The sequence below is a fragment of the Dermacentor andersoni genome, chromosome 4, assembly GCF_023375885.2.
Source record: "Dermacentor andersoni chromosome 4, qqDerAnde1_hic_scaffold, whole genome shotgun sequence".
In the NCBI taxonomy this organism is placed as follows: domain Eukaryota; kingdom Metazoa; phylum Arthropoda; class Arachnida; order Ixodida; family Ixodidae; genus Dermacentor; species Dermacentor andersoni.
In genome coordinates, this window is record NC_092817.1 from 180,303,692 (window position 1) to 180,315,842 (window position 12,151).

General features: G+C 48.7%; 1 protein-coding gene across 1 annotated transcript; it reads right to left on the reverse strand.

Annotated features, from left to right (window-relative positions):
• Positions 1–289: 289 nt before the first annotated feature.
• On the reverse strand, positions 290–724 carry LOC140217266 (putative nicotine oxidoreductase). Its single transcript, XM_072287676.1, has one exon. The coding sequence runs from the start codon at positions 722–724 to the stop codon at positions 290–292; it is 435 nt and encodes a 144-aa protein (XP_072143777.1).
• Between the last annotated feature and the right edge of the window lie 11,427 nt (positions 725–12,151).

A 12,151-nucleotide genomic window follows, 5' to 3' on the forward strand; every position in this document is an offset into this window, starting at 1 on the left:
TTAAAAAGGATGTAGAATTGAGGTTCTGTCTCCTTCTTTCATCCGCATTTTGCGAGGGAGAGAAATGGAGGACGCTGAGCATTTCTACACCACTCTAAGGGAGCACGGTTTTCAGGCACGTAGTCTCAAGGGAGGTCACATCCCTTAAAATGCCTTTTTCGGCTCATTTCCGTTTACAGTGTAGACCTCTTGCCTTGACATGTTCCTCTACGCATGTCGCAGCTTCTTGTAATATGTCTTCCTTTTCCCTGAGCGAGCCTTTGGTGACCCATACAGTGATATCGTCGGCTTACATGGCGTGGCGTACGCCGTCGATTTGGTCTAGCTGTTGGGCCAGTCCAATCATGGCAACATTGAACAGGATGGGTGAGATGACCGGTCCCTGCGGTGTGCCTTTGTTTGGGGTGTTGAACTTTTCGGATCTCAGCTCGCCCAGGCCGATTGTTGCTGTTCTGTTGGAGAAAAATGCCTTGACGTAGCTGTGTATTTTCATGCCGCAATTTAGGTTGTCTAGTCCTGTCAGGATGGCTACGTGGCTTACGTTGTCAAAGGCGCCTTTGACGTCCAGTGCCATGATGATGTGCTCTCCGTTGAGCGGGATATTGCTCAGTACCTCTTCTCTGATTTGTAGGACTACATCTTGGGTCGAGAGCCTGGCTCTGAAACCAAACATGCTGTGGGGGTGCAGCTCGTTTTCTTCCATATGATTTTGTAGCCTCCTCATAACCACTCTCTCATAGATCTTGCCTAGGCATGATGTAAGGGAGATTGGTCTGAGGTTTTCCACTTCAAGTTTCTTGCCTTGTTTCGGGATCATGATGACTTCAGCGTGCTTTCATTCTTCTGGTACTGTTCCCGCTTGCCAGTGTCCATTGAGGTATTCGGTTAGCTTTGCGACTAGCTCGTCTCCGAGGTTGCGGATGAGCGCGTTTTTGATCTTGTCCGCACCTGCGGCTGTGTTCTTTGTTGCGCTTCTTATCGCCTCGTACACCTCTTCCCGGGTGATGGGTCTATCCAGCCTTCCATTTTCTTCTCCTTTGTAGCGCTCTGTGTGGGCTGCTGGGTCGGCGTCGCCGTAGCACTTTTTGCGTACTTTGTCCAATAGTTCCGAGTCTGTTCCCTCGTACTGGTGCACCAGTCGGTATATGAATTTGTTGTTTTCGGTCTTTGATTTTGCCGGATCTAGGAGTGCCTTGAGTATGCGCCATGTTTTTGAAGTGCTCAAGGTTCCGTTTAGAGAGTCACTAAATTGTTGCCAATTTTGCTTCGATAGCTGCGCCGCGTACTCTTCTGCCTTTTTCGTGATTTCCGCGATCTTTACCTTGAGCTTTCTGTTGTATTTCTGTCTTTTCCACCTTTTTGTGAGCCCCCTTCTGGCTTCCCATAGTCTGAGAAGTCTAGAGTTCACGTCCGGCGTCTGCGGCGTACGCTCAATTTCTTTGGTGAATTTGAGTTATGTTTCTTTGAGCATGTTCCCCCAGTCTGTTATAAATTCGATGCTGTTTATTGTATCGCCACATGCTTCTCTGAACGCTTTCCAGTCCGTTATGTTTGCTTTCCCTATCTGTCGTCTAATTTTGTCTGCTATTGTGATTTGCGTCTTTAGGATATAGTGGTCGCTACCTAGGTTTTCCATTAGGTTGTCCCACTCCGCTTGCCTTGTTCTTTTGACGAACGTCAGATCGGGGCAGGTGTCCTTGTTCACGCTGTTCCCGATTCTCGTAGGGGTATCGGCTTCCGTGATGAGTTCACACTCGATATTGTCAGCTGCCTCGGTTACCGCTCTTCCCTTTTGATCCGTTCTCGTGTATCCCCAGCTCTCCTCTCTGGCGTTGAAATCTCCCAGTATGACTAGTGCATTTCCTTTAGCCAGCTTGTCTGCTCCTTTGAACAGCGCGTCGAATTTCGCCCTGCTTTGTCTCGGGGGGCTGTACATATTTACGATGAATATGCTTCCTCCCTTCCTTTCCTTTTTTGGTATGATCTCGACTATTACGTGCTCTACGTCTGTGTCGGCTATCCTGTCATGGCTTATGGCGATGAGAGTTTTGTTGACTAGGATTGCCGTTCTTCTCCCTTCCTCCGGATTCTCGTAGCACGTGTAGCCCTGTAGTGTTGGGGTAATCCCTGTTTCTTGTAGAGCTATTACGTCGGGTGGAGTTAGTTGTGTGCTGATGTACTGTTGTAGTAATGCTTGTTTTCTTCTATATCCTCTGCAGTTCCAATGCCATATTTCTAGTTTTTCTTCTTTTTTAGTTCTTTTGGCTGTACTGTCCATGTTTAAATTTCGGGGTCGTCGTCTCTAGTACTGTAGTTTTCTAACGCCGGGCGTCTCTGGTTGAACTTGTCTTTGACACCTTCGGTAATTTTCTGTTTTCGTAGGGTGCGGATTTCTGTTCCCTGCATGGTTATCTGCTGTTCCATTCTTTGCATAGCTTGCTGTATTTCTGCTATAAACTTGGTGAGGTTGCCCTGAGTCATTTCGGTAGGTTGACTTTGCGGGGGTGTTGATGGCGGCCTGGGAGCGCTACCTGACCTGAGGTCCTGTACTTCCTGCATTAGTCTATTGATTTTTGTGTCCTGTTCTTCGCGCGCTCTACGGCTAATTTCTAGCTCTCGCCTGAGTGCCCTGTTTTCTTCCTCTAGCTGTTTCTCTCTAATGTTCTGGTTATTACCCGAGCGCGGAAACAAAGGTTTGGGGGGGCCTGCTTCCCAGCTCACCTTCGTGCCACCCTTGGGCTTCTTTTTCTGCTGCTGCTGCTGGCCCTCGATGGCCGGGGGCGGCAGGGGTGGGAAGGACCGGGACCGGCTCCGTGAACGGCTCCGCGACTGGCTCCGTGACCCGTTCCGTGACCCGTTCCGTGACCGGCTCCGGGATCGGCTCCGCTCGCCCTCCGAGCTGAACCATCTCGGATGGCGTTGCCTTCGTTCTTTCTCCCTGCTGCTGCGCTGCTGCTGCTGCGACTGGTGCTGTCGACCTCGCAGTTCTCTGGCTTTCTTCAGGCGATCCTTGCAGTCCCTGGATCCGGTGGCGTGGTCGCCTCCAAATATCAGGCACTTGGTTTGGCATTGGTGATTTTCCGGCGGATTCTGCATTCCACATTGCCTGCACGCCCTGGCGTTTGGCGTCGGGCAGACGTCGGAGCGGTGGCCCTGCTGGCAGCAAATGTAGCACACCTGCCTCGTCGGCCGGTATGGGTAGCATCTAAACTCTGCGCCCGCAAAGATCACGTATTTGGGTATGATGGAGGCGTCAAAGGTGATGACCGCCGTCTCCGATTTTCCTAGCATTCTTGCGGTGAGCACCACAACCCCTTGGGTGCGGACTCGTATCTTCGCCTTGAGCATTTCCGTCGGCGTTCCCGCGGGGACTCCGTGTATTACGGCTCGCTTGACGTCCTCCGGCATTGCCACGTATCTGTTGACCTCGTAGGCTTAGCCTCTGACTCGTAGGTTGGTTATTCCGAGCATCATCTTCGCTACTTCCTCGTTCGAAGTACTTGCTATGATGATGTTCGATCCTGTCCTTAGTCTGACTATGAAGTCTTCATCCTTGAATTTGTTGTTGCATGCCTCGATGATGGCTTGCACGATTTCTATCGCCTTCAGTGCTTTGATTGGTAGGCCATTCTTTGGTCTGATAATAATTTTGGCGTCGCCCTTTGGGAGCGGTGGCAGCCTTTGTCGCGGCTGTCGTTGTTCTTTGTGCGCAGCTGGCGCGCCAGCTGTCGTTCCGCTCACACCACCTGCTGCCGAGGCGGCCGGCGCCATCTTGCTATTGTTCTCCCCGCTCCGGGTCTCGTTCGAGTTCAAAATGGCAGCGTTCCGCGATCCGCTCCTCTGCTGTTTTTTCTGGCGTTTTGAAGTATAAATCTGCCATTGCTCGGCGGTATCGTATGTGTTTGACGTACCTGGTTGCTCATGCTGCATGGCGGCACCCTCGAGCTCTCCGTCTCCAGTGGCTTCGGTGTCGGAGTAGCCGCGGTAGCCTTGCCTTGCCAGTTACCTTGCCAGTTAAACCATGGTTGCAAGAGAGAGGACTGTTCGTACCGTGGTCAGTTAATCGTCTCATTTGTTCAAAGCCTGAGACAATAGAACACATTTTCTTAGACTGCAGGGATGCAATATTCCACTGGGATGTCTTGCAAAGAACGCTGAAAAAAGAGCTCCCTATATCACCCTACGGTATCCGCTTTCTCCCAGTTGAAAAAGAAAACGACGTGCCCTATGACATGATCATGACGCTGAGCCTACACAGCATATGGAAAACGCGAATGGCCGTAAGAAATGCTGATGTGGACGCCAAACCAGCCAGACAATATTTTATTGAAAGTGTTTCTCAAATAAGAAACGTGTATAAATCTCAGGCTGAACCACCAGAATGGTTACCTGTACTGGATACACTGGTGACCTTAAAACGTTTTAACATGTGCATTTCGAGAAGTATATGTAATGACTATGTAACACTTTGTTTTGTTCTTACCTTAGTATGGTGAATGCACTGCATCTTTGATTATCCGGCAATAAAGAAAAAAAATCCTCTTTAGTATAGTGGCCAGTATCCCCGCCTGTCACGTGGGAGACCGGGGTTCGATTCCCCGACGGGGAGTCTTTCTTTTTTCCTTCTTGTTTGTAGGCGCACGCGGCGGCGCAGTCGACACTACCCCCCAGTAGCTGGCTCTATTTTTTCCCACTTGAGGGCAAGATTGCGCGAACGCTTTCGCGTTTTTTTTTTCAAATCGTGTATATACTGCTTTAGCTGGCAACTTGCATGTCTCCTCGTTAGTATAGTGGCCAGTATCTCTGCCTGTCACGCGGGAGACCGGGGTTCGATTCCCCGACGGGGAGTCTTTCTTTTTTCCTTCTTGTTTGTAGGCGCACGCAGCGGTGCAGTCGACACTCCCCCCCAGTAGCTGTCTCTATTTTTTCACACTTGAGGGCAAGATTGCGCGAACGCTTTTGCGTTTTTTTTTTTTTTCAAATCCTGTATATACTGCTTTAGCTGGCACCTCGCATGTCTCCTCGTTAGTATAGTGGCCAGTATCCCCTCCTGTCACGCGGGAGACCGGGGTTCGATTCCCCGACGGGGAGTGTTTCTTTTTTCCTTCTTGTTTGTAGGCGCACGCGGCGGCGCAGTCGACACTCCCCCCCCAGTAGCTGTCTCTATTTTTTCCCACTTGAGGGCAAGATTGCGCGAACGCGTTCGCGTTTTTTTTTTTTTTCAGATCGTGTATATACTGCTTTAGCTGGCACCTCGCATGTCTCCTCGTTAGTATAGTGGCAAGTATCCCTGCCTGTCACGCGGGAGACCGGGGTTCGATTCCCCGACGGAGAATCTTTCTTTTTTCCTTCTTGTTTGTAGGCGCACGCAGCGGCGCAGTCGACACTCCCCCCAGTAGGTGTCTCTATTTTTTCCCACTTGAGGGCAAGATTGCGCGAACGGAGGAGGAGGAGGAGGAGGAAAGAACTTTATTGGGTCCTGAGGAACCCCTTCCCACCCACTCTTGGTTTAGTGGTCGGCAGGGGTCGCGGGCCGCACCCACGTTGGGACGGGAAGCCCGTGAGCCTCCGCCCTTTCGTGAGCCCTCTGGACGGCCCGAAGCTGGGTCTGGTGGTCGTCGCTTCGCAGGGCGTCCATCCAGTCTTCTTCTTTGCTTTCGTGTTTTTTTTTTTTTTCAGATCGTGTATATACTGCTTTAGCTGGCACCTCGCATGTCTCCTCGTTAGTATAGTGGCAAGTATCCCTGCCTGTCACGCGGGAGACCGGGGTTCGATTCCCCGTCGGAGAATCTTTCTTTTTTCCTTCTTGTTTGTAGGCGCACGCAGCGGCGCAGTCGACACTCCCCCCCCCAGTAGCTGTCTCTATTTTTTCCCACTTGAGGGCAAGATTGCGCGAACGCACGTACAGTATACGCACTACCAAGGTGTAAGTCATGCTAGACTAGATCGCATATATGTTCCGGCAGTTGTGATACCACACAATACTACATACAAAGTAAAGAACGTCACATTTAGTGATCACTGCTTGGTGATAGTGACACTAGGAACCAAGACAAAAGTGGCCAAGTTCAGTTGGAACTTGTGGAAATTAAACGATACACTGTTGGATGATGAAACTTTTGTTAAAAAAGTAAAGAAAAAGATAGGTGAAATGCGTTCGGTTGACTCTTCCAATTTCACAGCGCTTTGGGAGCAATTTAAGAATGAAGTAAAGATTGCGGCGATTGAACGAGCTTGCGTGCGGCGCAGCATTGAAAAACAGCAAGAGAAAGAACTTAGGAGCACGTTAGATTATATGATTGCGGTTGACAGTGCTAACCCTGGACACTTTAGCAAGGAACTACGTGACCTTAAAAGTAAACTCGAAGTGATAGATGCAAAGAAATATCGTGGAGCGATCGTCAGAGCGCGGGCTGAAAGACTATGGCTAGGGGAAACGCCTACTAAGCGGGCACTCGGTGAAGAAAAAAGGCAAGCAGTAAAAAAAGATATACAAGAAATAAGATATAAAAACGAAGTGACACGTGACAAGGAATCGATAGAGAAAGCCTTTGTTGAATGCTATCAAAAACTGCTAAGCCAAAAAATAAAAGATACAGAAGCCTTTCGAAACGAATTTCTGTCGCTCATGCCAAGGCTAGGCGATGAAGTAAGACAAACGCTTGAATTACCAATTAGTGTGCATGCAGTAAAACAGGCCATTGATGAACTAAGCACCGGCAAAGCACCTGGGCCTGAGGGACTAGGGGCTGCCATTTACAAATGCTTCAAGGAAGAACTGGCACGAGCGTTACATCGCGTAATAAATGAGTGCTACGATCAAAAAAGAACACCTTTATCGTTTATGAAATGCCATGTAGTACTTATTCCAAAATCGGTGATCCCAGGAAATTTTTGGCTGTTGAGGCCTATTGACCTATAAGTCTCACGAATGTAGACTACAAAATATTTACGAAGGTGCTAGCCAAGAGATTGCAGAGCGTTATCACACACCTCGTATTACCTCACCACACATGTGGCATCAAAGGCAGAACAATTTACACAAACATACACACCGCTAGAACTATCCTAGAAAGCTGTGACATGACTCACGACAACATAGCTATGATACAACTGGATCTTCAGAAAGCATTTGATAGAGTTAATCATGACATATTACAGTTATTATTATAACATTGTAATGTAGGTAGTGTTATCACTGAAGGCATCAAGATGGTGTATGAAGGGTGTGCAGTAAACCTTATAATCAACAATACCTTAAGTGAAAACATTCCAGTACTGTCAGGAATAAAACAAGGGTGTGCGTGTTCGTCTCTTCTTTTTGCACTTTATTTGGAACCCTTATGTTTAAAAATTCGCTTAAATACAAGGGTGCATGGTTATTCCTTTTATGCTACTGAAGTAAAGATACTAGCATATGCGGATGACATAGCCATATTCTGCAAAGACAAGGACAGTATTAAAGAAGCTGTTAAGGAAGCTACATCATTCTGCAGTGCGACCGGAAGTGCCATTAGCTGGGATAAATCTCTGGCAATTGGGCATGGAAATTGGGGGCAAACGCCGGAGGCGTATGCAAACATGAGATGGACAAGTATTCCTGCTAGATACTTGGGGGTTCCTCTCCAGCATTATGGAAATACTGCAGAATACTGGGCAGGAGAGACAGAAAGGCTCAAGGATCAGTCTGAAAAATGGGGAGGGCATGACTTTTCTATGTTTTCCCGCGCCGCAGTCTGTAATGTGTTTTTTGTTGCAAAAGTGTTTTATGTACTCCAAGTGTTCTGTATGAGCAGAACTTGTGTCCAAAAATTACACAGAGTGTTTGCCACCTATATATAAATGGAATTCTACCTGGGAACGCACCAGTCGGTCAAACTTGTTCCTTTCGGTGCGACACGGAGGGCTTGGTCTGTGTCATTTATTTTTGAAACAAATAGTTTCAAGGTTTTTCTTTCTGAGAGACCAAAGCGATGTTTTCTTGCGTACTGTTATACACATGAGGCTGTGTAATCATATCCCGGATTATATTGTGTCATCAAATGCAGATACGCGTGGAACACTGAGCAATTTTTGGCGCGAAATAGTGTCTGCATATCAGTTACTGAAGCCACGGTTTTCCTTAGAATATTTCAGCGCAGTGGCACGTAAACGATTGTACAAAGATCTAATTGATGTTTTTTTACCAATACCGTTGTACCGCTCCATCTATCAACTAGGACCAGAACGAGACGTATTAAAACAAAGTTCGAAAAATGCAGGTAAGAGCGTCATCTAAGTCATTCTTTTTCCAACTACACACGGGTACACTCGCTGTAAAACCGTGGCAAAGGTATCTTTGTCCCATGGGGATTACACTGCCTGATATGCAGAAAGGAGGAAACGATAGAGCACATCTTTTTGGACTGTCACGATGCTGTTTTCCTGTGGGACATCCTTAAATGGACACTTCAGAAAGATTTGCCTGTAACACCCTTTGGTATCCGATTCTTGCCATGTGAAGATCCTGATGAAATGCCATGCGACATGTTCATGTTACTGTGTTTACATAGTGTGTGGAAAACGAGGATAGCGGTCAGAAATGCGGATGTCAACGCAAGATCGGCCATGCAAAACTTCAGTGAAAACTGTGTGTACATACAAGATGTTCTCAAAATTCAGAGGAACCCAACGGATTGGATACCTCTGCTTGATAAGCTGGCTTCTCTCAAGCCATTTTAGCTTCACACCAGCCATGAAAGGCTCACGCGTCTTTTATTGTACTTGTAAAATTGTATTTATGAGTTTCATGTTTGGAAGTGCCAAACCGGTAATAAAGAAAAAAAAAAACTCGTTAGTATAGTGGCCAGTATCCCCGCCTGTCACGCGGGGGACCGGGGTTCGATTCCCCGACGGGGAGCGTGTCTTTTTTCCTTCTTGTTTGTAGGCGCACGCGGCGCCGCACTCGACGCTGCACCCTAGTGGCTGTCTCTATTTCTTTACAATTGTGGGTAAGATTGCGTGAACGCTCTTGCATATCTTCTTTTTTTTTTTCAAATCGTGTATATACTGCTTTAGCTGGCACCTCGCATGTGTCCTCGTTAGTATAATAATAGTAACTAACGAGGACACATGCCAGGTGCATTCCACTTCCGGCTTTCAAGCGAAACGGTCGCGGGATGGCTTCCTCCCATGGAGCGGTTTCGGCGGCCCAGGCGGGCCGCGGTAACAGGTTTTTTGCTTCTACTGCAGAAGATTATCAGGTTATTCTGCCCAATCTGACATCCGGACGCATCGTCGCGAACACCGTTTTCATGCACGGCGACCCAAGATCTCGGCCCTACCGTGTCGAAGACTACCGGGACACTTTGGCCAATCTAGGTGCGCTCCCCGACGTTTTGGCGTCTGGGGCGTATCAGATGAACCACGTGTGGGCTGTAACAATGACGAGTGCTGACGCCGCTCAGAAATTGCTCACCGCTGTCAACGTGAAGGTAAAGGATCGCCCATGTTTGCTCATCGATCCAAACAACCGGGAGGTTCGCTTAAAGCTACACTGGTTGCTGCACGGCGTGACCGACGAAGACATTCGTGTGGCCCTGACACCCTACGGGAAAGTGTTGGAGGTGACGCGGGAGAAGTGGCGTGTGCAAGGCGTCACTGAAAAGGCCTCGACGACTCGCTCAGTTGGACTGCAATTGCATGGCGACGTCAAAGTCGACGACTTTCCACACCAGCTCAAGAAAGCCGGAGAGCTGACTCTCGTCGTTGTTCCAGGCCGCGCTCCGCTGTGTCTGCGCTGCAAGAGCACCGGGCACATACGTCGGGACTGCAAAGTGCCTCGCTGCAGTCGTTGTCGCCGCTTCGGCCATGAGGACGCGGATTGCCCAAAGACGTACGCCAGCGTGACCGGATCAGTCCAGGCAAACGATGCATTGGACCACCTTATGGATGAGGCAGACTCCGAGGAAACAGCAGGAGTGTGCCGAAACCCGTCTACAGAAGAGGGTACCCCGAACACTCAACAGGACGCCCTCCTTGAAGCTCCAGGTAAGCCCGAAGCCGGGCTTCTGCATGAAGCCGTGGAGGACCGGAGTAAGAAAGCTGCTCCAAGTAGTACCGGCCAAACTTTTTCCGGCGGAGCTGTAGAGACTACTCCCGAGGAAGTGCCGATAACAGTCATCGATAGCGACTGTGCCAGTGCGACCGCAAAGCGGCCCCACAAAGCAGGCGAAAAGGAGAAGGGGCCCAGCGCCGTCGCAACGGACGAGCCGCCTGCGAAAACGACTCCCGTGCGGCGTCTTTCCCTTCGGCTTCGGCCGAACACTTCGACGGAGCGCAAGACGGCGGAAACGCCGCCTTTGCCTCCCTGAGGACTGCACCGTGACAAGGCACCCAGGAAAAACGCAGTAGTGAGGTGAGCGTCATGCCCCCGGGTTTTCACCGCCTCGCAATGATGTCTATGGATAGGTCATTTCGTGTGGTCACTTTAAACGTACGTGGGCTTGGCTCAAGGAGGAAGCAAAGTCAACTCTATCGACTAGTTAGCGAACATGACCTGGACATTCTAGCAGTACAGGAGACGAAAGTTGAGGGCGATGACGAAACCGCGGGCATGGTGCGTCAATTCTTAGCTCGATACTGTGTTATAGTGAGCCATGCTGTGGGAACTTCTTCCGGGTGCGCTTTGTTCATCCGACATAGTCTGGGAGCAAAAGTATAAGCTGCGACGTCGTGCCCGTCAGGTCGGCTTATTCTCTGCGATTTTTTATTATCGTCATTGGAATGGCGTGTTATTTGTTTGTACGCGCCGACTGTCGCTGTGGAAAGACGCAGATTTTTCGATCAGCTAAAACAGTATACCCAGTGTAATTGGCTCCTCATTATTGCCGCTGATTTTAACTGTGTTCTTTCAGCCCGTGATAAAACTAGCGCCCGACCGTACAAGGATGCAAGCACCATTGCCCTAAGCAATATGATAAGGGACGATGGTTTGGAAGACGTGGCAGAATGTCTCGGTGGTGGGAGGACTACGCAGTACACCCACTTTCAGGCAGCCAGCCACGCCCGTCTTGACAGAGTGTATGTGAGCCTTGATTTGATACCCCTTTGTAAGGAGTACCATGTGAGCGCACTTTCATTCAGTGATCACTGTTTGGTCAGCTTTTTAGTAGCAAGCACGAAAGAAAAGAAAAAGGGCTTCATGTGGCAACTATGGAAATTTAATTCGAAATTACTAAGCGACGAAATGTTTACAGCGGATGTAACGAAGCAAGTTGAAGAAATGAATGCTGTTGATAACAGGACATCTGGTGAAAAATGGGAGAACTTCAAGCAGGCGGTTAAAATCAAGGCTTTAGAGCGTGCGAGCGCTATATGCAGAGAAAAAGGAGCAGAAGAAAAACAGATGCGCAGGAATTTAGAAAAATTGATCAGTGAGGAATGTAGGATGCCCGGCATGTTCATGGACGATATTCGCGCACTGAAACATAAAATAGAACTGTTCGATATCGAAAGATACCGCGGTGCTTTGGTGCGGGCAAGGGCTGAAAGGCTGATAATGGGAGAAGTACCGTCGAAAAGAGCGTTAGGCTCAGAAAAGTGGCATGCGCGCAGCAATCAGATAGCGGAAACCGAATATTGCGGAAAAGTTAGCGACGCAGCAGAAGATATCAAACGTGCTTTTTTCGAGCACTACAGTGGTTTATTCACTTACTGCGCAGTCGACATTGATCGTTTTAAAAAGGACTTTTTGTCGCTGATGCCAAGGCTAGATGAAAGTACGAAAGAAATATTGGAGGAACCAATTTCGGAAGAGGAAGTCAAAAGTGCTATTGAAAGTGTGCATCCGAAGAAGTCCCCTGGCCCTGATGGTCTAACCTCAGCCTTTTATAAATATTTCAAAGGTGCGATCTCACCAGCCTTAGCGGATGTATATAACGAAGCATTCCAGCTCAAAGTACTACCCCCGTCCTTCTCATCTTCCCACACTATTCTCATACCCAAGTCAGAAGATCCCGTTGCATTGCGAAGAGTAACTTCTTACCGGCCAAATTATCTCACTAACGGATACTATAAGATAATCATGAAAATCTTAGCAAAGAGGTTGCAGACTGTCATTGCGAAGCTTGTGGGGCCGCATCAAACGTGTGGCATTAAAGGCCGAACTATC